The 26,406-nt window shown below is 50.8% G+C and overlaps 2 protein-coding genes across 5 annotated transcripts; one reads left to right on the forward strand and one right to left on the reverse strand.

Annotated features, from left to right (window-relative positions):
• Positions 1–5,597: 5,597 nt before the first annotated feature.
• Positions 5,598–10,834, forward strand: CYREN (cell cycle regulator of NHEJ). Of its 3 annotated transcripts, none has more exons than XM_027538936.1 (4): positions 5,598–5,791; positions 7,158–7,417; positions 8,578–8,653; positions 9,808–10,834. In XM_027538936.1, the coding sequence occupies exons 2-4, from the start codon at positions 7,284–7,286 to the stop codon at positions 10,057–10,059; spliced, it is 462 nt and encodes a 153-aa protein (XP_027394737.1). In that variant the 5' UTR covers positions 5,598–5,791; positions 7,158–7,283; the 3' UTR covers positions 10,060–10,834. The 3 variants fall into 3 exon arrangements, with proteins under 3 accessions (XP_027394737.1, XP_027394735.1, XP_027394738.1); XM_027538934.1 differs by having other exon boundaries at positions 5,598–5,751; XM_027538937.1 differs by lacking the exon at positions 5,598–5,791 and adding an exon at positions 5,901–5,996.
• Positions 10,720–24,901, reverse strand: TMEM140 (transmembrane protein 140). 2 transcript variants are annotated; one of them, XM_027538933.1, is made up of 3 exons: positions 24,730–24,901; positions 24,201–24,474; positions 10,720–12,187 (listed from the first exon to the last, which is right to left on the reverse strand). In XM_027538933.1, exon 3 carries the CDS (start codon positions 12,158–12,160, stop codon positions 11,594–11,596), a length of 567 nt encoding a protein of 188 aa, XP_027394734.1. In that variant the 5' UTR covers positions 12,161–12,187; positions 24,201–24,474; positions 24,730–24,901; the 3' UTR covers positions 10,720–11,593. The 2 variants fall into 2 exon arrangements, with proteins under 2 accessions (XP_027394734.1, XP_027394733.1); XM_027538932.1 differs by having other exon boundaries at positions 24,201–24,901.
• Between the last annotated feature and the right edge of the window lie 1,505 nt (positions 24,902–26,406).

The following is a 26,406-nucleotide window of genomic DNA, read 5'->3' on the forward strand; positions in this document are numbered from 1 at the left end:
AGACACAACTGAGTGACTTTCACTTTCAAGGAGGCTATAGTGTCTCTTCTTTTCCCTGAGAGTTGGCAGCTTTTGTTCCAGAAGCTTCTCAGCACAAGGGCAGGATCTGAGGTGTCTGCCTCTTCCATCCGAGTGGCCATGGTTTCCCGGGACCTGTCAAGGGGGCTCCTCCTGTTCTGTCAACTTTCCATGCTTGAGTTTGAGCAGAGCCAGCCACTGGCGCCCTCTGCTGGTGAGTGGGCAGAGGACAGGAGCAAGTTGGCCAAGGCTGGGAACCTAGGGTTCTCGCCTTCTTGGTGTCCACAGCCTGGCCCTCTGCTTCCTGGCTGGGTGGGACTTTGAAAGGGCAGATACCCTCACAGGGTGGAGAAGCACAAGAGGATGACTGCCTTCTCCCGCTTGTATTTCCACCTGAAGCGCTGGGGTTTCAGGCCTGGACCTCAGGCTCCGACACTTGACAGGGCAGCCTTGTCATCAGGCTCTGCTCAGAACAGTTGTTGCAGAGGCTCTTTGGGCTTCAACCCAGATCTGGGGTGCAGGCCTGGTGAGGGGGTGCTCCCAGTTACCTCCTTTTGGAAAATCGTGAAAAGATGGGTATTAAGACTTTGGCTCTGATCTGCTGGCAGTTGGGAGGAAAGCAGGGAGGCTCAATTATGAGAAAACATGAGAGACTTAGCGATAAGTAGTTACTAAACATTTTTACCCATTTCCACCTGGTAATCCTCCTTCAAATGAATAAACCCAAGACTTTTCCACCTATAATTTTCCCTATCTTCTGCATTGAAGCAGCAACCTTATTTCTCTCCCCCAGGGATTCTGTGGGACATTTAAAAAGTGGTCATGAGTTTCATTTGCATGAGAGAATTCATGGTTTAAACTTTTCCTCTCTCCATCTTGAAGTTTCTGTCTTAATGCCCATTGAGGGCATGTGGGCATTTTCTCCATACATGTGGTCTCCACAGCTTGCCAAAATGTCTTTAAGGTTTGTAGAAAAACAGCACTTGAAAAGCTATCCCTTCTTTCATTTCCTTTATGCTCCATCTCCCTCTTGTTTTGAGCTCTGTTCACAGCTGATGTGACCAAGGCTCCACCAGGAGGGATGGGGCAGGGGGTTCCACATCACTTTGAAGCTGCCTAAAAACACAAAACGAAAACAATAGCCTCGGACCTTTTGAAATTAGCAAGTACAATGCGTGCTGCGGGCCACCCTGCCCCTCCTGGCCTGTCTCTCTCCAACCCCCACCCCATCCTGAGTGCCTGTCAGCGTGCCTTCTTCCTGGGGTTCCTCCCTGCCCCTCCAACCCCTCCCCCCAAGGTGACATCTCATCCTCCAATAAAGCATGTCGAAACTTAAATTACCTCTCCTTCACGATACCAGCTTGGCACCTACCCGGGAACCCCAGGGAGGTCCCTCCCCCGGCGTGAGCAAGGCCAACCAGATGAAAACCACCAAGCCAGTCCAGCCCCGGTTCCCCGACCCCGCACACCCGGCACAGCTGTGACCCGGCTCTGGGCTGCGCTGTGTGAGAACAGTGAGGTGCGTTTTCCTTGTTATCCTCGGGACCTGCCTGCGCTTGCCTGCTCCTGCTCCAAGACCTCGGGCCCCCTGAGCTCAGCATTCAGACGGCTTCAGGAGCTGACTCCCACCCATTCAGATCCCTCCACTTGGGTTTCTGGTCCCTGCTCGGGCCTTCGCACAGAAAGGTTTTTATGCAGATGGGCCGCCTACATTTTTCAGCTGGCTAAGGGAAGAGGTTTTTAAGGAGAGAAAGGTAGAGGAAGAGGTTCTCATGGTAGTAAGTGTTCCCCATTCCTTTACTCACAAAATGATGCGTCTCTGCTGATTAGACTTGGGCTTGTCTTGGCTCACAACTTGTGGGAGCGGAGGTCAGTGAGGTCACTAGAGGTGAGTGATGTTGGAAACTTTGGGAACCAGAGGAAAAGCAGGTCCTGCCTCATGAAGAGGCTGGAGGCAGAGCCCAGGTTCAACCCACAGCTAAACGACTCCAGTGCCCAGCAGGTTGTTTTTGTGATTTGAAATCCTTCATTTATCTCCTTAATCCTTGACTGACTGAAAATTTCCTGGACCAGCCTACCTGCCTAGGATTGAGGACTAGTTATGAGGTGAAAGTGCTTTGGAGAAACCAAAGTCACCACACAGTTAGAAGAAAGATCTGGCTCTGATTTTCCAAGCTCTGGATCACACTCCCCTATCCTGTGCCTCTAGTATATGGAAAGTAATTATTCTATTATTACATGATTTGTTGTAAGTCACACTTCAAATGGGTGTCTTGATAATTTCACATTTGTGGGGTAGATGGTTCTGATCATCCTTTTGCCTCAAAAACACAAATGTTTGTGTTTTTAGTCATGTCTGCCACTTGGGGTCTTTTTTTGCCTGCCTTTTCAAGCTCTTTCAAGCTGTATGATTTTATGTAAAACTAGATGCTAACTCCACGTGTGAACCGCAGCACTCGGCATCAAGTTGAAAGTAAAGTGAAGACACCTGGGCAACTTTATGGAGCAGCCCTGTTCTGAGAGGGAACACCTCAGTCACCAATTTGAATATTAATTATTAGTAATTCCTACTTTCTAAATAAAAAATGTAAACAATGTTTTTAATTTCTCTTCCTGCACCGAAGGAACTCACCTTGCCACCACTCGCCCTACCTGGGGGGTACATGCCTCCAGTAGGGAGCCTTGAACTTGGTTTCTCTGGGACTTCTCCTCTTCCCCCTCTGCCCTTCCCCATCAGAGCTTTCCAAAATGAAACTACCCCTCTCCCCTCTCCTTAATTTCTGGTTGGAAGGAGGGGCCTGGGAATTGCCCCTTTAAAAAGTCCAACCAGCAAGCCACAGGACTGGAAAAGGTCAGTTTTCATTCCAATCCCAAAGAAAGGCAATGCCAAAGAATGTTCAAACTACCACACAATTGCACTTATCTCATATGCTAGCAAAGTAATACTCAAAATTCTCCAAGCCAGGCTTCAACACTACATGAACCGAGAACTTCCAGATGTTAAAACTGGATTTAGAAAAGGCAGAGGAACCAGAGATCAAATTGCCAACATTCGTTGGACCATCAAAAAAGCAAGACAGTTCCAGAAAAGCATCTGCTTTATTGATTATGCCAAAGCCATTGTGTAGATCACAACAAACTGGAAAATTCTGAAAGAGATGGGAATACCAGACCACCTTACCTGCCATCTGTATGCAGGTCAATAAACAAGTTAGAACTGAACATGGAACAACAGACTGGTTCCAAATCGGGAAAGGAGTACGTCAAGGCTATATATTGTCACCTTGCTTATTTAACTTAATTGCAGAGTATATCATGAGAAATGCCGGGCTGGATGAAGCACAAGCAGGGATCAAGATTGCCGGGAGAAATATCAATAACCTCAGATATGCAGATGACACCACCCTTATGGCAGAAAGCGAAGAAGAACTAAAAAGCCTCTTGATGAAAGTGAAAGATGACTGAAAAAGTTGGCTTAAGACTCAACATTCAGAAAAGTAAGATCATGGCATCTTGTCCCATCACTTCATGTCAAATAGATAGGGAAACAATGATAGACTTTATTTTGGGGGCTCCAAAATCACTGCAGATGGTGACTGCAGCCATGAAATTTTCATTCGCTCCTTGGAAGAAAAGCTATGGCAAACCTAGACAGCATATTAAAAAGCAGAGACATGACTTTGCCAACAAAGTCCAAGTCCAAGCTATGGTTTTTCTAGTAGTCACGTATGGATGTGAGAGTTAGACTATAAAGAAAGCTGAGCACCGAACTGATGCTTTTGAACTGTGGTGCTGGAGAAGGCTCTTGAGAGTCCCTTGGACAGCAAGGAGATCCAACCAGTCCATCGTAAAGGAAATCAGTCCTGAATATTCATTGAAAGGACTGATACTGAAGCTGAAACTCCAATGCTTTGGCCACCTGATGAGAAGAACTGACTGATTTGAAAAGACCCTGGTGCTGGGAAAGATTGAAGGCGGGAGGAGATGGGCACGACAGAGGATGAGATGGTTGGATGGCATCACCGACTCAATGGCCATGAGTTTGAGTAAACTCTAGGAGTTGGTGCGGGCAGGGTGGCCTGGTGTGCTTCAGTCCATGGGGTCACAAAGAGTCAGACACAACTGAACTACTGAGCTGAACCAGCAAGCCTCAAATGGAGCCACATTTGGTAACTGTTAAAAAAAAATACTGTTAAAATTATTCACGACCCTTGTTAACAAACAGTAAGGAAACTATTAGAGGGTCTACTAGGTAGGGTTTTGCTGTGGGGGAGAGGTTGAACTCAACTCCCAGTACAAGGGAAGTGGCTGGGTGGGGGGGTCAGTGGGTGGATAATCACTAAGAGGAAACACCAGGGTGAAGTGGGCTTCTGGCTACACCAACCTAATAAGATTATTGCTGGGTTAGTTCAGTCGCTCAGTCGCGTCCGACTCTTTTCGACCCCATGAATCGCAGCACGCCAGGCCTCCCTGTCCATCACCAACTCCTGGAGTTCACCCAAACTCACGTGCATCGGGTCAGTGATGCCATCCAGCCATCTCATCCTCTGTCATCCCCTTCTCCTCCTGCCCCCAATCGCTCCCAGCATCAGGGTCTTTTCCAATGAGTCAACTCTTCGCATTAGGTGGCCAAAGTATTGGAGTTTCAGCCTCAGCATCAGTCCTTCCAATGAACACCCAGGACTGGTCTCCTTTAGGATGGATTGGTTGGATCTCCTTGCAATTCAAGGGACTCTCAAGAGTCTTCTCCAGCACCACAGTTCAAAAGCATCAATTCTTCGGCACTCAGCTTTCTTTATAGTCCAACTCTTACATCCATACATGACCACTGGAAAAACCATAGCCTTGACTAGACGGACCTTTGTTGGCCAAGTAATACCTCTGCTTTTTAATATGCTATCTAGGTTGGTCATAACTCTCCTTCCAAGGAGTAAGCGTCTTTTAATTTCATGGCTGCAGTCACCATCTACAGTGATTTTGGAGCCCCCCCAAAATAAAGTCTGACACTGCTTTCACTGTTTCCCCATCTACTTCCCATGAAGTGATGGGACCAGATGCCATGATCTTCGTTTTCTGAATGTTGAGCTTTAAGCCAACTTTTTCACTCTCCACTTTCACTTTCATCAAGAGGCTTTTGAGTTCCTCTTCACTTTCTGCCATAAGGGTGGTGTCATCTCCATATCTGAGGTTATTGATATTTCTCCCAGCAATCTTGATTCCAGCTTGTGCTTCTTCCAGCCCAGCGTTTCTCATGATGTACTCTGCATAAGCGGCCGGGTCATCAAACATGACCTGGGGGAATGGCGGTGGATGAGAATCAGGTGTGGAGGGTGGGCGGACTCCAGCTAATCCAGTATTAGCAGTATTCTCGGTAAAAATGGACAATGTGGAGATGCACGCGGAAGTCCAAAAGGCAGGGCCTTGTTGTGCAGGGTTCAGATCCCCCTCTGAATTTGGTCAAGGAGAGACTTGGTCAGGACTCGGGTCAGCGGAGGCCAGAGTGCTCCCGCACACCTTACCGGGCGAGTCCTGCTCCAACGACGAGGGCGCAGACCATGCGGCCCGCCGGCAGGGGGCGCGCCGGGTCCTCCACGCCAGCGGGCGGCCGGGAGCCGGAAGTGCGGGATCGTAGGGGAGCGGGGGCCGGGCCGCGGGGCTCCCCGCTCCCTACCACCGTCCGGATCCGCCTCCCGGGGCCTCCCCGGAAGCCAGGGAGGGCGCGCGGGCCCCGAGGTAGGAAGCCCGGCCGGAGGAGTACCGGGAACGCGGGCGGGTGGGTCGCGCGTCGCCCCTCGCCCTCCTCTGGCGGGCCGGCCCCGCTCACATCGCGCCCGTAGCGGCGCGGGGTCCCCGAGAGCAGGGAGGCCGAGAACTGGGGGCTCCGGGCGGGTCGCTGCGCCCGCGGGGCCGCCCCAGGCCCTCACCCACCCCACCACCCCTGGCCGGCGGGGCCGAGGGCCAGGGCCTGGAGGGCCCAGGTGCGAGTCCTGAGCGGCCTTTTCAAACTTTTTTGTTGTGACTTTGTGCGAATTGCTAAATGTCAGTTCTTCGTCTGTAAAATGGGTTTCAGAATACCCATCTCATGGTGAAATCAGTATATTCACTGAGCACCACAGCTGTGTTTGTGCGGGGTGGTTAGCGTTGCTCATTAGATGTGGCAAAGATTGAGGGCAGGAAGAGAAGGGGACACAGAGGATGAGATGGTTGGATGGCATCACCGACTCAATGGACATGAGTTTGAGCAAACTCCGGGAGTTGGTGATGGACAGGGAAGCCTGGCTGCTGTAGTCCATGGGGTCACAAAGAGTCGGACCACACTGAGCGACTGAACAACAACATTAGATGTGGGAATGACTATTACTGCCTCTTGAATTTTCACAGAACGTGCGCGCTGAGCTGTTTTCAGGGTTAACTGCTCACTGGCGGGTAGAGATGTGCACCCTTTGAGTCACAGGTCGGGGCTGAGTTTCAGGAGGAGGGGCAGGGCCGGAATCCAGCCGGGGGGGTGGGTGGGGAGAGGCCAGGTTAGATGAGAACCGGCCCCCGACCCCCAAAGCCCTGGCGTCTGGATTCTGCACATTCAGGCACAGTGATATCTGACCCCCCCACCCCCACCCCCCGGGACTGCTGGCTGAAATCTGACCAGTCAGAAGTATCTTTGGATTTAAGGGAGTGGGTGTTGGCCAGTGAAACCTCACTGTGAATCAAAATGGCCTTGGGGTTTCTTATAACCACTCCTAGATAGAGGGAAGGAGAAATCTATGATGGGAGGAGGGGAGGAAGAGAGCACTGAGAGATGTTTTAAGGGTAGGATTGTCTGGGCACCCTGGGGACAGTGAGCATCTCCGGTGGAGAGGAGGAGGGGCACCTTCCTTCCTCCTGTGTTGAGGGGCTCAGTGCAGAGGCTCCTGGGAGCATGGGGCCCCACTGCTGGTGGGGGCCCTGGGCCCTGAGTGGAGGGCTGCTTCTCCATGACCCCCATCGCCTGCCCACTCCACACCTCCCTCTTCATGCCCTGTGAATGATCCATCTGAGTCTCCTTGGCCCTGCTCACCTCTGGCCTGCCCTAACCAGTCACTGTGGCTGATGCCTCAGAATATTCTTATTTATTAGAATTCACTGGACTTTGTTCTTTGTAGGAATTAAAGCTGGATTGTTGACGACGAACGGACCTACAGTTCCTGGTGTGTGATGAGAGAGTGGGATTTGCTGTCCTGAAGTCACTAAGCTTGGACCCTGGTTCCTCTTCATGGGAGACTAAAGAGATGGAAGAGTTAAAGTCTGAGAATAAAAAAAGGGTGCTGCCCACATGGATGACAGCCCAGGTGGCTGAAAAGAGGGCACCACAGGTGAAGACCCCCAAGAGGACACCAGCCACGGTGCCAGCGGCTGCAGCCAGGTGGGGCAGCTTCTGTCCTGGGGGATTAGGACGGGGGAGGGATTGAAGGCCTCACAGTTGCTGGGGCCCAGTCATCCAGTGTTGGTGGAACAGTGAGGGGGGTGTTTCAGTCCACAGGCATCTCATCCGCTCTCAGGGGGTGTGCAGGCTGCAGGTGGCTGTGCCCTGCTAGGCTGGCACTGGCTTCTGCCTCTGTCAGTGAGTCTCCACCCTCTGGCCCTCATGCATCAGCTCCCAGATGGCGGCTCCAGCTCTTGAGTTAAACACACACCAGCTAAGCTCTCAGACAGCAACTGTCCAAATTGTCAGTATCTTCATTTGCCACAGAAATTGTGACCATCCAATGAGGGGGTAGGTGGACTAGTGATCCCATCTTCCTGCGGATATATCTTCAGGGACAGGCAGACAAGCTGCAGGTTGCCGGACCGGCTGGAAATCAGAGACTAGGGGCGTGGGGGAGAGGTTGGTTGAATGGTGATATTGGTGGGGGTCTCCAGGCTGTCAGGGAGGGGGTACCTCTGTCCTCTCCTGGCCGTAGTCTCAGGTGCTTACTGTCCCTCTCTCTTTCTAAGTTTTCTTCATTGACCAGCCTTGCTTTCTGATCTTTGCTGTGCTGTGCTTAGTCGCTCAGTCGTGTCCAGCTCATTGCGAACCTGTGGACTGTAGCCAGGCTCCTCTGTCAATGGGGATTCTCCAGGCAAGAATACTGGAGTGGGTTACCATGCCTTCCTCCAGGGGATCTTCCCGACCCAGGGATTGAACCCAGGTCTCCTGCATTGTGAGAGGTTTCTTTACCACTGAGCCACCAGGGAAAGCCCTCCTTTATTGTATTCACTCATGGGGGTGAGGGGTGGCATTCAGACATGTCTTGGCTTGTTGGACCTTCTTGCATCGTGAGCGCGTGCGCGTGCTTGTGTGTGTCTCAGGAGCCAGCCATCTCATCCTATTTCTTAGCGGAGTTGATGGATGGTGGGAAACCCCACGGTTGCCCCAAGAACCCCTGTGCCAGTCACTATTTCCAAGGATGCAGAAGCCACAGCAGTGCCCTGGGGAAGCTACTGCTCTCAGCCCTGGCAGACAGGCCCCAGGATGCGACTCTGGGTCTCATTCTTTCCTGCTGGTGATTCGTGCCTGTCTCTAACTTCATGCTCTTCTCTCAGATTTCCTGCCATGAGGACTGTGTACTGCATGAATGAAGCCGAAGTCGTCGATGTTGCTCTGGGGATCCTCATTGAGGTACAGTCAACTGTCTTTTATTTTTGTAAATTTTATTTATGTATATATTTTGGCCGTGCCGGGTCTTCGCTGCTACTCGGGGATCGGGGGCTGCTCTCTGGTTGCGGTGAGAGAGTTTCTCATTGCGGTGGTTTCTCTTGTTGTGGAGCACGGGCCCCACATGGGCTCCCATGGGCTTCTGTAGCAGGCAGAGCACGGGCTCAGGAGTTGTGGTTCCTGGGCCCAGTGATTGTAGCGTGTGGGCCCTGGATCGTACAGGCTTCTGTAGTCGTGGCACATGGGCTGAGTTGCCCCGAGGCTTGTGGGGTCTTCCCGGACCAGGGATTAAACCCGTATCTCCTGCATTGACAGGTGGACTTCTCACCACTGACCCACCAGGGAAGCCCAGCTGTGTCCTTTCTGATGACTGGAGACTCCTGGCGGGAGTTTGTGCTAATAAAAGAGGCACTCTGCCTGTTAGCAGCCGGGCCCGCTCCAGGGGAGGGGTGCACCTGCCGGGCCCTTGGGGCTGGAGACCTGGGAGGCCGTGGCCGTGTGAGGGAGGGTGGCCCTCCCTGTCTGGGCGGCTCTCTGCTGGTGGTGGGTGGAGGGGCGGGCAGGAGTCGTGAACCACTCGTGTTCTCTGAGGGTCTCCTTCGGGCGAGGTGACTTCTGAGCGTTGTCCTTAGCACCTCGCCCCTGAAGCCCTGGCTTCCAGAAGCAGCTAACGGTTGTCCCACCTTCGAGTGGTGTAGCCCCTGAGAGTTGCTCAGGGCCTTTTATATATTCCTGTCTCATTTAACGCTTGCAATAACCTGCCGGTCGATACTACTGCTAGTCCCAGTGAGTGAGGCCCACACTCAGGGTTCGCGTCCTGCGCTCCTTCCGTTCTGTCAGCCTGCCCTTCCGTGTCCGTTGGGTCCACTTGTCGTCCCTGCGCCGCTGTTCCTGGGGCCCCTGCCCGCCGCTCGCCCTGCTGGTCCTGATTTCTGCACCGCCCGAGAAGGGGGGCAAGGAGGGGCAGAGCCTGGTGAAGGGAGGGGGGCCATCTGTGATTCGGGAGCTGGGCCCGGCTCCCCAGAGCTGGCTTTACAGATGCTACTGGCTACGTTCTGTGTCCTTGCATGTTAGGGAAGTAAAACCCATCTGTTTTGCCTGCCATTTCTTCTGCTCAGGAGGACCGAAAACAGGAAAAGCCGTTGGAGCCGCCACCTCTGGCAGGCGCTGATAAGCCAGAGCGCTCCCCGGCCAGCCCAGCGCCACCGTCCCCAAGTCCCCGCTGGAGCCGAAGTGAGGACAGTGAGGAAGAGGACCGTGGGGCAGACGGCCCTGCCCCGGGGCCCGCGGGTTCTGACACGGCCTGCAGCAGAAGCCTCGAGGAAGACCAGGATGAGCTAAAATACGTCAGGGAGATCTTTTTCAGCTAAGGGACACACTTCCAGGACTTGCTGCTTAGAGCGGCTGAAGGAAGCTGGGCTTCCCCTCTTAGCCCGAGCGCTGCCCTCAGACAGCTGTGCTGTGACAGCTTCTGCTCCCAGCGTCAAGCCTCCCTGGGCTGGGTGGGTTCACCGGGGGACGTGAGGAATCAAAATGAGCTCCCCCCCAAATTCCTGCTCTCTGCTCTCCCTTCTCAGGGGCCTGGGAGCTCGACATTGTCTTATTCAGGTACCTGGTTCCAGGGAAATGAGATCATGGGGGTCAAACTTACTGGAAATGGAGAGTCCACTTAATACTTTTCCAGGAAAAACAAGCATGGCTGCTAAGTACACTGCAGTTCCTAGGTTTGGCCACCTTAAGGAAGAAGCCTATTTTTAAAATCACTTCTGTCACGTGTCAGTCGGTCAGTGAGCCCTTGTTGGTCCAACCCTGAACTAGACACCTTCCCCCAGGGCTGGGCTCCCGCCTGAGAGCCTGCCTGTGGTTCCGTTTACAGATTGGGAGGTCTCCCGACCAACCGACAGCCCTCCTCCCCTGGCCTGCCACCTTCTGCACCTTTCTAGGCCTTGGCCTTGGTCCCTGGGCAGTTAGAAAGTAAGAATGGGATAGGAGCCCCAAAGAGACACAAAGGACAAGACCTCACACTGGAGTCCGTGTTTCTGCCTCTATTCAGCGTGGCTTTGCACGGGCATGGGATGAGGCGATCACGTGCTGTACAGATTGTCAGTGTAACAGATGCTGAAGAATACACAAAGTGCCCCCGTGCATGAGTGGTGCTCGTATCCTTTCCGGCGCAGGGTGAGAGGGGAGGGGATGCGGTGTTTACATGGACGTGGGCCGGCTCAGGCCGTTCATCGTCCTCTTCTGACCAAGGACCTGGCGTCCTGGGCTCCTGAACGCCCGTGTCGCATGCTGGGAGCGGACTGCTCGTGCGCAGTGGTTAGACCCTTGTTCTGTCTGTCTGCAGGTCCAGGAGCCTTTTCAGTGGAACATTCAAAACCGCCAGGCTCTTCTCTGTGCCTTTCTGTCCTGTGAATCTCTCAGATCACTCCTTGGCCTTTGGGAGCATTGTCTCGAATGGAGATGGGGCGCTTGCTAGGCTGGGTTCCCGGGGACACCGAGGTGTTCCTTCATAAACTGTCACCGGGTTCCCATCTGGCATTTGGCAGCTTGTCCTGGAAATTTGGCCCCAGTGACAGGAAGCCTTATCTCCCCATTGTTCTGAGGATCAAGTCAGAATGGCTTGCTCAGTTCAGTTAACTAAAGCAGGAATTCTTGCAACAATGAGCTACTTGGTTCTCGGGTGTTCTTAGAAGTCCCAAAGGACAGACCACCCTATCCTAAAAAGTCTTGTCCTCCTTGACGCTGGGCACCCACCCCCTCCGCAGTGGGTCCAGTCTGCTTCAGCTGGAGCTCAGTGCTGGCTGTGAAACAGAGTGGCTGAGAAGACACACCGGCCTGTGCGTTCTCTGGCAGCCTTCTCTGAGCACAGTTCAAAGCGAACCCTTGCGATCACATAAGCCTTTAGACGGAGCTAGTAGCTCCCCAGCTCCTGTCCTTTGCCCTCTGAGGGAACACAGCTGTGGCCACAAGCAAGAGGATGAGCAAGGTCTGGGCGGCACCCAGAGCTAGAGACCCAGGTCCCAGGAGGGAGAGCTGGAGCCACTTCCAGGTGTAGGTGAGGAAGAGGCCCAGACCGCTGGCCAGCAGCACGGAGGACGTGGCCAGGAAGCCCACAGCCAGCTGCCACTCCCCCTCATTGTTATTGCACCAGGCCAGGAGGAGAGGCAGGGGGACGAAGAGGGTGAGGACCAGGGCCCCGTAGACGCCGAGCCTGGCCAGGGCCAGGCCCACCCGAGGCACGCCCAGGGCCTCCAGTTCTGGGAACTGGTAGCACTGCAGGGCGCCGGTGCCCTCGTGCCAGAGACAGAAGTTGTAGAAGCCAACCCTGAGGTTGGGCAGGTCCACAAGGTTGCCGGCCTTCCAGAGGAGAGCAAAGAAGAGCAGGCAGATGGTCGTGATCGTGAGGGTCATTGTGACGAGGAACAGCAGCTGGCTCCGCCGCTTTGACTTCAGGACAGTCATCTTCATGCCCTTCGCAGGGCGCCTCCTGGGTTCCTGTAGGGGAGGTCACACAGTGAATGTCCAGCTCGCCCTGCCTCCCTCCCAGTTTCTTCTCAAACTCCTGTTCTGGAAGTGTACAGAAACTTGTGGCCTACTTCCTTCAAGACAAAACCAAACCCAGCCCCAGCCACGGCTGCCCATCGTGGTAGGCAGTGCAGGGAGTGGTGGCCAGCAGTGGCCCCTGGGGACTGCCCTGGCGATCAGCTTCTGGAAGCCCCCTTGGGAGGCACAGCCCCTCCCCTTTCCCCATGCTGGCTGGAGGTCTGCCTGACCACCCCACACTCGTCCTGCACGTGGACAGACAGAGGAAAGCCACGAGAGGGGACAGGGTGCGGACAGGCTGTAGGGAGGGTAGTGTCCGCCACGCAGGCTGCTGCCACAGGTTACTGTGGATGGCGCAGCTCATCAGCTGCAGAGATTTATTTTCTTGGTTTTGGAGGCCGGCAAGCCCCAAATCAAGGCGCCGGTGATTCAGGGTGTAGTAGGGGCCCGATTCCTGGTTCCCAGACTGTCTACCTTTTGTTGTGTCCTCGTGGGGTGGAAGGGACAAGGGAGCTCTCAAGGGCACTGATCCTATTCAAGAGGAGATAGTGTGAATCCCTGCTCTATCCCTGATCACATCCCAAAGGCCCCACTTCCAAATGCTGGGGGTTAGGCTTCAGTGAGCAAATGTGGAGGGACACAGACGTTCAGTCTGCAGTAGGCGGCTGATGAGAATGAGGATTTATCAGCAACCTCTTTGGCAGAGACAAAGATGTGTCAAATACTAAAATGATGTGTTTAGTCCATGTTTTTAGAGTGGTAGGGTGAGAAGTTTTAACCAGTCCAGCCCATGGCATGGGAAAAATTGCCAACAGGAACATAGTTTGCATAGGTTTGCATATTAACAGATATTTGTAAAAGCCTGTATCTAAATTTTTGATGGATGTAGGAATTTCGGGGTGTCGGATGGACTTCCAGGGCTGGAATCCAGATTTATACCATGTGCAGTGGGAATAAGATTCCACTTGCTTCAGTGGTCCAAGAACCAGTAGGCTGGGAGTTGGGTTGCCTGTGTATAAATGCTCCATCTTACTTGTCTTATTTCAAGCCTGTTCCACTTGGGCTTGAAAAAAAGGTTATTATCAAGGTTAATGCAAAAAATGCCTGGGGCTTCTCAGAGGAGATTGTACAGCCGCCTCACAGGGCAGCTCCCCAGGCACCCAGAGCCTTTGTTTTCGACTTCCTCTCCTCTCTCGACTGACCTTTTGGAGCTTTTCAATAGAGAACGAAACAAAATAAAGCTGGAGCTGAGAGCCGGTGAGCAGACGTGTGGGTGGCAGTCCTGGTTTCCTTCTTCTCAGCCGTGCAGGCAGAGAGAGTTCAGTCCCAGCTACACTGTCTGGGGCGACTGAGAACTTGAACTTGGGTTCTCCAGGCAGGCCCTGCTCCCTGGGGTCTTCTGTCCCTCGCTTGGCCCCTGCCCGCCGTCCCGCTTCCCGACCGCCACCCCCTCAGCTGCCGCCCCTCCTCATTCCAGTCCGGTCCAGTCGCTCAGTCGTGTCTGACTGCGGCCCCCTGGACTGCAGCACGCCAGGCCTCCCTGGCCATCACCAGCTCCCTGTTCTCTGCCTCTCTGGGTCCTGCTGGTTTTTCACCACCTTTCTCCGACTATTTCAGCCCACGCTCTGATGTAGCTGAAGGCCAGGATGTGTGTCCCCCCCCGCTGTAATCTTTCTGGGGAACAGTCTGTCTATTTTATCCCCCGAATGGTGCCTGATACGCAGTAGGAACTTTTTTTTTGAATGAGTGAAAATGTCACATAGCATCCTTTAGGTACCGCGCGTACTGATCTGACGTATATCTAACAGGACAGCAGAGCTTCGAGAGGTGAGGGGCTGTGCTGTGTGTCCGCTCCGCACTCAGTGCTGGGGTGTCCCCCCGTGCTTCTCGGGCTGTGGACAGAGAGCTTGGGGGCTCGGCCTAGCTTCTTTCTTCTAAACGTGTCCCAGTGAAAGGATGTGGTTATTTGGTGGGAAAACCCTCGGGCACCCTTCTCTGCCTTCCTGAGAGCCTACCCCGATTTTTTGCTGGTGTTGGCCTTTAACAATCCTTGTAATCTTGTTCTCAGCACAGTGAGCTCTTTAATTCCCTTTAATGTTAAGCCTGTGCTTCCCTCAGCGGGCAGAAGGGAGACTGCTGAGTCACTGTTGCTATTTTTAAGTGAAGTCTTTCCTGTTTTTAATAAAGTAATGCATGTTGGTTGTAGAAAATCAGAAAAATGTGAAAGTATGGAGACAAGACTAAAAATTGTTGATAACGTCAAGGTTGTAGAAATAACCACCCAGCAACACATTTCCTTCTGTAATATTTTATACAGTTGGGATTGCGTAAATTTGTGTGTATCCTTTGTAAACATCACTGTAGCATGAATATTTCCCTTTGTCACTAGCAGTGCTTCCTAAACAATATTTTTAATGGCTGGGTTAGCTGTACTACCGTGCGTGGTTTACATATCCTGTTCTATGACACTGTTTTGGTGTACAGTTTATATATTCTGTTTTACAACACTGTTTGGCAGCTCTGTAAATAATGCCATGGTGACTGTCTTTGTGAATCAGTGTGTTCCTCCACCAGAAGTTTGAGAGTGCTTGTCTCATCATCTCTATTAAATTTTCTCATCTTTGCATCTTTGGTGATGAAAAATGACACAGCATTGCTATTGTTGAGTAAGGTTTAATGTTTTTCGAGTGTTTGTTGACTCTCTGGTTTTTTTTTTTTTTTTTCTGGGGGGGTGGAATGCTGTCAGTTCCTTTCTTTTTCCATCATTTTTAGTTTTGGTTTTTGTTTGTCAGTGTACACGAGCTCTTTATAAATAACGGCTGCTAGCGTCTTGCTGTCGTAACGGCCATCATAAAGCATAAGGCTTTTGTGGCAGTGGGGCCCCTGAACCAAGACACGGATCTGGACTCAGTACAAGTATGTGGCTTCACGTTTGTCACCAGAGGAAAATACTCTCAGACTGTTCATCTGAGGCACTTCTTTTTTTGTTGTTTTGTTTTAGTTTAAGCACCTCTGAAGCTTTCACATCAATAGGTTGATGGTAGGAAGGGGCACAGACATAGGGTCCTGGTCTTCTAAATTACGTTCTTGCCACTTTCGTGTTAAGAGTGAAACCTTCCTGAAGTTGTGTCTGCAGGATTAGAGCCCCGGCAGGTTGCCACCCTGCCAGTCCCTCTGGCAGCCCACGTCCTGAGTGCAGGACGCCTGGCAGAGAGCGGTGCCCGGGGAGCTTTGCCTAGCATGGGTCCATCCCTGGCCTCTCCCCTGACTGTAAGGAACACTTGAGAAGGGCTGACCGAGCAGGAAGGCCAGCTCTCGCCACCGACACTGGTTTGTTCACTTCAGATGGCCGGAGGCCCAGCGCATGCTCTCTCTAGTTGCAGAGTCAGAATGGACTTTCCAAACTGCCCATCGACCTTCTGTTACAGAGCAGGTCTGCAGCTACAATCTCCAGTTCCCAGACACTTTCTTATATGCTGGGATATCTGCCAGCGTAATCATTATGTGCCTTGTATACAAATACTGATCATGCACTTATTTATAACTTCTGATTTGTCACCAGGTCTTCAATGGTGGCTCAGTGGTAAAGAACCCTCCTGCCAATGCAGGAGACGGGGATTTGATCCTTGGGTTGGGAAGATCCCCTGGAGGAGGAAACAGCAACCCACTTCGGTATTCTTGCCTGGAAAACTCCATGGACCGAGTAGCCTGGCAGTGACTAAAACAAAAACACTAAGAACAATTTGTCACTGCTCTAATCAGGTTTCACATATTCCATTTCCATCTGTCCCAACATGAGAGATGCCCACACAACTCCCTGTCTACACTGACTTAGCAAAAATACCCTCACACCCCTGTAGTCACTCGTCATTCTGTTTTTTTCAATTCATTCTTCCTGCCTGAAGGTCTACTGACATTCAGTAGCAAGACTTTATATGTACAGTTGGGCCTTATTGAGTTTCTCGCCATTTGCCAGAGTTCACCACCTGTCTGTCTGTCCCAGGTGACGCGTGCTGGGGGCTCCTGCACTGTCCCTCACGTCAGGCCGCCAGGGGAAATTCTCCTTCATCCATGAAGTGTTTAATAAGCCCTTCTAGGTGCCCATGGGAGAGGCCGGCAAGTGTCTACAAGGGTGCCCTTCAATCCCAGAGGGTGGGGACGAGACTGGAACGCCTGAATTCCTGGGCCGGGGAGGAACACAGTGTGCTGTGCCCAACCGGTGTCCTGGAGCCTGTTACCCGGAGAGACCCTGGAGGCTGCGGGTGTCCACTTTCCTGGGACGACGTCTGCAGTAATGTGGCCTTCCTCCTGCTTCCTCAGGAACAGGGCTCCCAGGGCTGTTAGTGCCCCTGTCGCCCCTGGACGCCTTCTCCCCTTATTCCTGCTCTCCAGCCCCTCCCTCAGCTCCTGCCACGTTGGCTTCCTTGAGCATCCCCCGAAACCTTCAGACAGGCTCAGGCCTCTGTGCTGGCATGCCCCCGCCTGGAGTGTTCTTCTGTTAGCACGTGTCTGCTGCCTCCCTTGAGGTCGCTGCTCAGAGATCCTTTTCTCAGTGACGCTGTCCCTGGCTGGCATCTTGAACCTGTGACGGCTTCTCCACGGCACGCTGCTCTCCCTCGGTAGCATTTCCCACCATCTTAACATCCTAAATACTTTGTCTTCCGCCTACAGCCCTCAATAGAATGTAAACCTCATGAGGGTAAGGAATTTTATGTTATGCGAATTAGACAAAAGTCTATGGCCGTCTGTCTCTATCAAAATCTGTCTTTAACTGTTACACCCCCAGCACTCCCTGGCAGGTCTGTGAATATCCACCAAACAGCCTCTGAATGCAGCGTGCACGTCCAGCCATGGCCCACAGAGCTTCATAAATGCCTCCCTCTGATTTTTTTGACCTACTTCTCTGTCCTGGCTCTCTTCCTTCAGGTCCTTCTCTGTTTATTTTTTTTCTTCTTCCCATTTCCTAAACTTCAGTTTCCTCAAGCTCATCCCCTCTTTCTCAGACGTGTGTAAGCCTTAGTTTCAGGGCTGGACAGTGAGGCCACCTGCAAGGATGGACTGCCGTGTGACTGACGGCTGAGGCTGCGGACCGGCCGCTGCCACGGCCCTGAGAACTGCCTTGTAAGACCTGGGTGTTATCATTTGCTGCCATCAGACGCTATAGAGCTTGCCAGTTTTGTGGAACAGACGCTCAAAAGAAAAACAAGTGGGTCTTCAGATTGTTATGGGCTACAAATTCATCTCCCGGGCTTTTTCTTCTCATTAATGACTTAAGAAAGCTGTAGGGGACCATAGAGGGCAGAACTTGCTTCGAGAAGTCTTTGTGATCACTGGAAGGTGTGTCTGAGAAGGAATCTAGCTCGACCGAGGACTTAATGATTAAATACTAAACTTCACAGTCTTTTTGCGTGTGTCAGTCCAGTGTTAAGTTCACTGTGGGAACACATTTACTGTTATCACGTCCATGTTCCAGAGGGGAAAATGGAGGCTTCGTGAGGCTCAGTAAATTCCCCAGGCGAGGCTGGTGCAGCCTGTAGGGCAGGACTGTGAAATCAGTGTAAGAGCCTGAGCTCCGCCTCCCCAGGCCGGGCCCCCGCACGCGTCCTCCCGTCTCACGCTTACAACTATAATGGGCAGATACCCCAGCATTTTCATCTGGCACAGTGGGGAAGCTGTGGAGCAGTGCGGCTGAGCATCGACGTTGAAGCTGTGTGTCCAGGGTTCAGATCCCCGCTCTGCCATTGACTAGCTACGTGAACGTCTCTCTGCCTAGGTTTCTCATCTGGAAAACGGGTATAATAGAACGTGTTTTGTAGATGTTGTGGAAATTAAATGAAGTGATTTACGTGCAGCCTGGGGAATATTACCTAGTAAGTATTACTTAAATTATTATCATCGTGGAGAGGAAGTTGAGGCTCAGAGAAGTGAGTTCTGGGGGAGACACTGGGACTGGTGTTCACAAACAGAGTGTCCCTGGAGGGCCTGGCCTCACTGGTGTCTGGCACCGATGGCTCTGGGATGCGGTTAGGGACGTGGCGATCAAGCGCATGGACCTTAGTGCCAGACCAGCCGGGTTCAGGCCCTGTCCCGTCACTCACAGCACATGACCTTGAGCGTTTCACAGGCTTGGCCGCGCCGATATCCCTGCCCTCAGAGCACCCACTGGCCTGTTCCTGGGGGTTGTTGTGAGACTGAAGGGAGCTAATTTGATCCGAACAAGTGGACTACTGCCCACAAGGTGGTGGTTCAGGGGAGGAAGGGGAGATGAGAGAAGAGCCAGGAGAGGCGGAGGGTGGGGCTGCAGCGGAACGGAGAGGCAGCGAAGCCCAGGGGAGAAAACGCGAGCAGAAGAAAGTCAGAGAAACAGAGCCTGGCGGAGGAGAGGTCCGGCTTGCCAGAGGAGGCCCCGGCCCTGACGGGAGCGTGTCTGGCTGTGCACGACTGGGGACCAGTGTGTTCATGGTTTGGGTGTGGCTTCTGACAGAAGCAAACAAAAAGGGAAGAAGGAAGGGAAACATGTCATATTTCCTCCAGCAGAAATGTGAGCCCAGGTTTTTATTTCTGAAAATGAGGCCACAGAAGTGTTGCCCGAGTGTTTTAAGACGGCAGCAGCACCCGGGTTTCAGAGGCTGCGTGGACAGCCGGGCCAACGGTGGCTTTTTATGGAACACCATGACGTCTGGATTTATTTAATTTTTCCATGTAAATAAAGCAGCTCGGCCAGCAGAAACATGACTACACCATGAGACTGCAGAGTGCAGCGCCCGCTGCCCCTCCGCCTCCAGCGAGCCACCGGGATAGACTGTCTCAGCAGCTCCATTAATATTAACTCGCTGTTGGTCCAGTCGTTTTGTTGCTCATTAGCCCTGCTGGCAAGCAGACTATCCAGCTGGGAACAAAGGTCAAAAAAAAAATTTTAGTTTGGGGGAACAATCCTTAAAAATGAGGAAGTGCCTGCACCTTGGGACCCATTCTTGTTTGGTTTTTATTGGGAGGACTGCACAGTGCAGTTTACAGGAGGCTAAGATTCACAGGACCCAGGAACTTCCCTGGCGGTCCAGTGGTTAAGACTTTGCCTTCCAATGCAAGGGGTGCAGGTTCGATCCCTGGTTGGGGCGCTAAGATCCCACAGGGACCAAAACATAAAACAGATGCAATATTGTTACAAATTCAATAAAGACTAAAAATGGTCACATCAGGAAAAGAAAATCTTAAAAAAAGATTCACAGGACCTAAACGAGAGTTTGAAGACAGATAACAGTACTAGAAACCAGTGACTGCCTTTGGCTGTCCCTCTTCTTTAAAACCCTTAGTTTCCTGACCAGGGATCAAATCCACGCCGCCTGCGTTGGAAGTCGGAGTCTCAACCACTGGGCCCGGGGAGGTCCCTTCAGTAGCCCCTCTGGATTGTGCTGCTCCTGCCCTCTCTGCCTCCTGCACTTGCCCGGAGTCACTGTCCCCCTCGCACTGACCAGGCCAGGGTTTCATCCTGTGACCCCCGAGGTCACACAAGCAGGATGGTCCCGAGTCACAGGCTCTGGACAGTCAGCAACACGCAGGGCAGCTGGGGCACCAAACACCGAGCACTTGTTTTCACAAAGCTAATTCTAAGTTTTGAAGCGATTTGGGAAAGCAGATAAACAGGATGGCGTGAAACAGAGAGCCTGGCAGCAGGAAATGATGAGCCTCCAGGGGAGGGCCTGTGTGCCAGGCGCGCGTTTGATCCGTGACCTGAGGGCTTTGAAAGAGCCAGGCAGAGTCTTCCAGAAGGAGGGGGCAGTGGTTAGATGTACCGCGCTGGGAGAGGAGCAGACTGGGGGCAGGGTGGCAGCCTGCTGACCAAGGGGACAGGGGTGGGCAAGCGCACCGGGTCCCTGGGGCCTCAGAGGCCAGGGTGAGAGGTGTGGCTTACGTCCTCACCTCAAGCCCCTGCTCCCCGAACCTGAGGCACGTGTCCCAGGCAGCAGGGCTGGGGGTGTGGAGAGCTCCTGAGTTGGGGTGGGGGCAGTGCCGGGCCTCGTCTCTGGCAGTCCTGCCCAGGAGCCCTGCTCTAAAGCTGGTGATCGCAGTTTGCCCCAGCAGTCGGAAGGAAGGAGGAGGAGGAGGAGGTGAAGACTGATAGACCGTCACTAAGCCTTAGTCCTTCAGTTTTGCCAAAGGTATTTTGCAAGTTGGCCGGAGGGAACCAAGTCTTCTAGGACTTGCCCTCCATCCCCACACAGGAGGGTGCACCTCTCATCTGGAGCCTGTAACGCACATAAAATGGCTTCATAACTCTAGCAAGATAACTCAGCCAGTCACAGACAAACTGAGCTGCACACGCGCTGAGGCCTCCTCCTCCATCCCTCCGAAGGCGGATCTTCCCCTGGTCACTCCTGGAGGGGTGCTAACTGAGGCCTGGTGCTTGCCAGTGGGTGGGATGCTCGGGAAGGGGCTGACGTTGCGGCTCCTGTGTGTTCTCTGCTCTGCCAAGATCTCTGCTGTGAGACCTCCACCTCCCTCCTGCTGCCGAGTGGGCAGTAGGTCTGTGTCCTCACAGAAGATCTGGGGATCTCCTCCCAAAGCCCACAGGTTTTGGCTGATAAAGTTCATTTGTGTATTGAGGCTCATAAAATGAGGTGGCTCCAGTGGCCCAGCCCAGGTCACAAATCTAAACCCAAGTCAGCCTGCTCGAGAAATACCTGTCAAGGAAACCTAACATACACCACTCACAGCGCTCCAGCAGCCTTAGCCAGTTCACCTTCCCTAGGAAGCAGGGCCTGCTGGCTATGAGGTCAGGGTGTCCTTACAAGTCATATGACCTCTTCCAGTGCTCTGTGGGACTTGCTTTTGTCCCAGTTCCCTAGGAAGGGTGCTCCCCTGCTCGTGAGGTGCTATGCTCCCTTGATCTGTGGCTTGTTTTCCCGTGAGTGAAGGAATGAGTCAAGTAGCCACTAAATTGTTTCAGGTTTGTCCTTTTGACAGGGCTGAGAAAACTAAGGTGTGAGTCCAGGGGTGCAGAATAAAGTGTCTCAGTTTCTATAGAACCTACTATAGAACCTGCTTTTGAGGATTAAACCTCCAAAGATACTTGTTATACATTACGTTACTTGAAGATGCAATTCACTGGAAGAGACCAAAAGTAGACTGATCACTGAGGTCACTGCAGTGCCCAGCTCCCAGGTAGAAGTAACTGAGGGGGAAGTGAGATCAACAGAAGAGGATGGACAGGGACTGGACGGACGGCTCAGAGAGCAGACTATCAGAAAAGCCACGCCTAAGAAGACATAAGAGTGGCATTATAATTCAGTGGAGGGAAGGGCTTTCCTTTAACTAATGCTGAAGCAATTAGTTAAAACCATTTTAGGGACTCATCTCCCTCCACATACCAAAATAAATTTCACATGGACCCAGCAGTGAGATGTAAGGAACAAGCAGACAAAAAAGATCTAGAAAAAAGTAGATATTTGATTTATGAACGAAAAAAGAATGCTCTGAGCTTAAGAGCAAATTGAAACTACAAAGGAAAAATGGTACGGATTTAACCAGGAAAATATACATTTCTATACAATAGAAACACAAAATTAAAAGTCAGTGAGCATGGAAAAATATTTGCAACCAATATGGAATGGTTACTATACCTAATATAAAAAAATCTTTATGCCAAAAAGTTAAAAAACATTTAATCCCCATGAAAATGGATGAGGCACATGAAGAGATATTTCACCTGAGAAGGAATGCAAAGTAGTTAACTGTAAAAACCTCTTTTTTCCTTATTTGTAGCCTCCACCAAACGTGCAAGGATTTTCCCCCCACCAGGAATTCTCTGCGACACCTGGATGTCCTGTAGTTCCATTCTGACTCTGTCTACCTGGAGGAGGCACCTCCCACAGGCTGAGGGCACAGAGCCCCCGGTCACAGGCCTGTGTCATCACCTGTGCTGCTGACCAACCAGCGGCAGCTTGGAGGTGCCCATAGCCCCCTCCTTGGGTCTGATTAATTTGCTAGAGCGGCTCACAGAACTCGGGCCAGCAGTCTACTTTATTAGAGTACTGGTTCAACTTAAAAGGACACAGTCCAGGAGCAGCCACCCAGAAGACGCATGGGGCAGAGGATGGGGGGTGGGGTCGCGGAGCTGCCATGGCCTGTCTAGGCCTTTCACCCTCCCGGCGCCTCCACGTGTCCACCAGCCCAGAAGCCCTTGAATCCTGTCCTTTAGGGATATTTTATGGAGGTTTCATTACTCAGGTGTGATCAATGGAATCATTGGCCCATTGGTGACATACTCTTATCTCCACCCACTCTCACCTCCCTGGAGGTTGGGGCTGAAGGTTCTAACCCTTTAAATATGTGGTTGTTTTCCCTGGCAACCAGCCCCTCTCCTTAGGGACTTTCCAAAAGTTGAGTCATTAACATAAGCACAGAGGTGGTTGAAAAGGGTTTGTAGTGAATTAAAAAAGAAAAACAAAACCACCTTTACCTCTATTACCACTTAAAAAATGCCAAGGATTTTAGGAGCTCTGTGCCAGAAATGGGGACGGAGACGGAACATCTATTTCTTATTGTAAATCACTCTGTCACATTAACAAACATGAAAAAAAGTCTACACCTCAAGTAATATAATCAAAGATATGCCAAATAGTCTTTGAGTTTCCCTATCAAAACTGCAGATAAAAACATTTGATACCAAGAGTGCAATAAAACTGACATCTTCATAGAATAATGGTGGATGTGAAAATTCTTAAACTTTCTGGGAGGCAGTAGAGCAAAAAGCACTAAAAACACTAAAAATCATCATACCCCTTTGGGCAATTAATTCCCCTTATTAGGCAGCAATCAGAAATGCCATCAGTGATTTATATACAGGAATGTTTATCATAGTATTACTTTAGCCAAAAATGAGAAGCAACATTAGAATCAAATTATGACATATCAAGATAATAAAACTCTATGTAGCCTTTAGAAAAACCAGGTCTAAAATCACACTATACAGTGTGACTGCAAGAAAGATACTAAAGAAATGTTCTAAAATGTTGATGTTAGTTCTGGTATCTTTGGGCACTATGGGCAAGAGTTCTTTTCTTTTCACATTAAAAATATTTCCAGAGTCATGCATTCTATTTATGTAAAAGTGAAATTTAGAAAACAGTGTTAGCGATTAGATAAAGCAGGTGGGTTGGCCGGAAAGAGTGTTGAGAAAGGGGAATATGCAAAATCTAAAGGAGACTGTTATAGGCACGGATTCAGGAGTTTGGGAGAGATAAGGTTTAGGAAGAAGATACTGAAAAATGCACTTCAGTTGTCACGAGGGAGGAAGGAAAGACAATCCCAAATACATATGTGTTTACTTTTTCCCAAGGAGCGTTTGATTTTACAGGTGAAGAAGCTAACTGGAAATTTTAGGGGAAACATCTGCACCAACAGAACTAAAATCCCACTATGAATTTCCATCGAGTTGTGAAAAGCAATGTAGTCTAATAACACCAGGTCTAAAAATCTCTTAGACCCTACTGTCTTCTTTCTGAGTCGAGAGCACAGGTTTTTCTGACAGTCTTAGTCTATAGTGTGTATTTTCAGGAGGACTCATGGTATTCCTGTTTAGCTACTGCAAGTCTGTGATCTGCCTTTGTTTGGCCGCCTATTTCCACTTCATGCGCCATAGACGATTTGTATAGACTCAGTGCAAAATCCCACTGCCCATCGCTGTCCTCTGTATTTCTAACCGGTCATACTGGCATTACCTGCACCGCTTTAGAGGCCACAGGCCCACAGGCTGATGCTGAAGGGAGTAGGGGGAAGGAGGTGGGGAGAGCTGAGCTCATGGAGGTGGGTCATCTGTGGGGGTGGGGCGGTGGTCCCCAGACCCTGACTACCGGTTGTTTTCTTGGGTCCGTGGCTAGAATGCAGGGTCTGAGAGGAAAGCCCACTTGTCTTCAGAGCAGCACGCATCTGGGCGAGCTGTTGGGCACACAAGGCAGGTACTTACCGAAAAGAAGATGCAGAATGCACAAAGCGCTCTTCACGAGGAGGAGCAGGAAATCAGGTTCGGTAGATTCTTCTCTCTCGCTGGCTTCCTAGTGTCCAGCCTCCAGAATCCAGGCCGGTGGAGAGGGGCCGGCAGATCAATGCAGCCCCAGGCTTATGACTGGCTGGGAGGCACGTCGTGCCTAAGTAAACAGCTCTCTGAACTTTGGCACATTTCTGCTGACTGATGACACTGTCCCCTGATTTCACTTTCATTTCTTGCCGGTGGCTTGTGACTTTCAGAAATAAAGAATGTAAACAACATTGCTCTTCCCCAAACCGGGCGCTTTACCCACACCTGAGCCAACCAGCCAGCAGACCTAAATAGCCAGGTGAGTGTCTGGGTGATAACACACAGTGATTCCAGAAAGGAGACTGGCCAAGACGCTTTCAAAACTCCTCATGTTTTAAACCAAGATAAACACAACCTAGAATCTTACTCAGAAGGGACCCTCAAGATGGACTAGTCCAAGATCCCAGACCCCGCTCACCTCGGGGAAGCACCTATGCCTCTGTCCTTGCCTTTTCAGAAATCAGCTTTGTAGGATGACTGGGGGTCCCTGGACACAAAACCGTGTCTTCTTAGCGTCCTCACCAGGGTGTTTAGGCCCATGCTAGAGCAGCTGGAACATCTCCTTTCAAAATAAGAGCAGAATGGAGCTCTTATTTTTGTAATCATAGGGGCTCCTAGCCAGAGTTTAAAAATTGCTTTCTGTGCTCACATGACCAGCTGGAAATTCCGATTTGGGGTTAAGCTCGGTTAAGTCAGTAGACAGCTACCTAGTAATATTGCTGAATCCTTCACGGTTCTTCTTCCCCTCCCTGTCCTTCCTGCAAGGGACTTCTTAGAACTGCTGCATTTCTTTTCCCCCTTTTTATTTTCTTTAAAGTCAAACCCTAGAAAGAGGTGATGTGATCTAATGAAAAGAAGAACAGAAACACTGGGATCAGGGAGCTGTGCTGCAGGTTAGCAAATTATTTAACATCTCTGAGCATCAGTTTCTCATCTATAGAATGGAAACAATACCTACTTTGCATGGCTGTTGTAGAAATTGGAGATTATGCATCAAGGTTCTTAGTACAGTACTGGGCATACAGTAATGATAACTGTTATTATTAAAAGCAGGATTTCTGAATGTCTTCATAGCCTTCATAGTAATGCCTTCAAGGCAGAGACAAAATTAATTCTTTTGTACTAGTATAAACCAGTCATGAAAATTGAACACTGGTGAATGAAGTGACAGAGAATAGGAGAGATAGAAGTATACATTTAAAATTTTTATTTAAAGTTAGAATGCACACAGTTTTTAGAGTCAAGAGTTTGTTAAGCTGTTACGGAAACCAGCAGTCCCACATTATCCCTTTCTTCTCCAGGGTTAGCACCTCACCTATTTTACCTGATTCTCTAGGTATTTGCGTTTACATTTACATTCAGTTCTTCTTGCGTTTACATACATTCAGTATGTAACATGCTTGTAATGCTATGACTTGGTTCTTCAGTTTCAAGCATAATTTTTATACATGCTTTCTTCCTCCTCACTCCTGTTCCATAAGTACAAGTCCTCATTCCCTCTTTCAAGTTGGTCATTATTTGTCTAAACTGATACTTACTGTCTACAGTATTATAACTATGTAAATACCATATATCAATAATCTCAGATATGCAAATGACACCACCCTTATGGTAGAAAGTGAAGAACAACTATAGAGCCTCTTGATGAAAGTGAAAGAGGAGAATAAAAAAGTTGGCTTAAAATTCAACATTCAGAAAACTAAGATCATGGCATCTGGTCCCATCACTTCATGGCAAATAGATGGGGAAACAGTGGAAACAGTGACAGATTTTATTTTGGGGGGCTCCAAAATCACTGCAGACAGTGACTGCAGCCATGAAATTAAAAGACGCTTGCTCCTTGGAAGAAAAGTTATGACCAACCTAGACAGCATATTAAAAAGCAGAGGCATTACTTTGCCAACAAAGGTCCATCTAGTCAAAGCTGTGGTTTTCCAGTGGTCATGTATGGATGTGAGAGTTGGACTATAAAGAAAGCTGAGCACCAAAGAATTGATGCTTTTGAACTGTGGTGTTGGAGAAGACTCGAGAGTCCCTTGACTGCAAGATCAAACAAGTCCATCCTAAAGGAAATCAGTCCTGAGTATTCATTGGA

The sequence above is a fragment of the Bos indicus x Bos taurus genome, chromosome 4 (genome assembly GCF_003369695.1).
Source record: "Bos indicus x Bos taurus breed Angus x Brahman F1 hybrid chromosome 4, Bos_hybrid_MaternalHap_v2.0, whole genome shotgun sequence".
NCBI classification, from domain to species: domain Eukaryota; kingdom Metazoa; phylum Chordata; class Mammalia; order Artiodactyla; family Bovidae; genus Bos; species Bos indicus x Bos taurus.

Excerpts from the sequence above, each read along its gene's own strand:
- TMEM140 (XM_027538933.1), bottom strand. The coding sequence starts at position 12,160 with ATGAAGATGACTGTCCTGAAGTCAAAGCGGCGGAGCCAGCTGCTGTTC.
- CYREN (XM_027538936.1), top strand. The coding sequence starts at position 7,284 with ATGGAAGAGTTAAAGTCTGAGAATAAAAAAAGGGTGCTGCCCACATGG. Across the intron at positions 7,418-8,577 it reads GTGCCAGCGGCTGCAGCCAG|ATTTCCTGCCATGAGGACTG; the intron begins GTGGGGCAGCTT and ends CTCTTCTCTCAG. Across the intron at positions 8,654-9,807 it reads CTCTGGGGATCCTCATTGAG|GAGGACCGAAAACAGGAAAA; the intron begins GTACAGTCAACT and ends TCTTCTGCTCAG.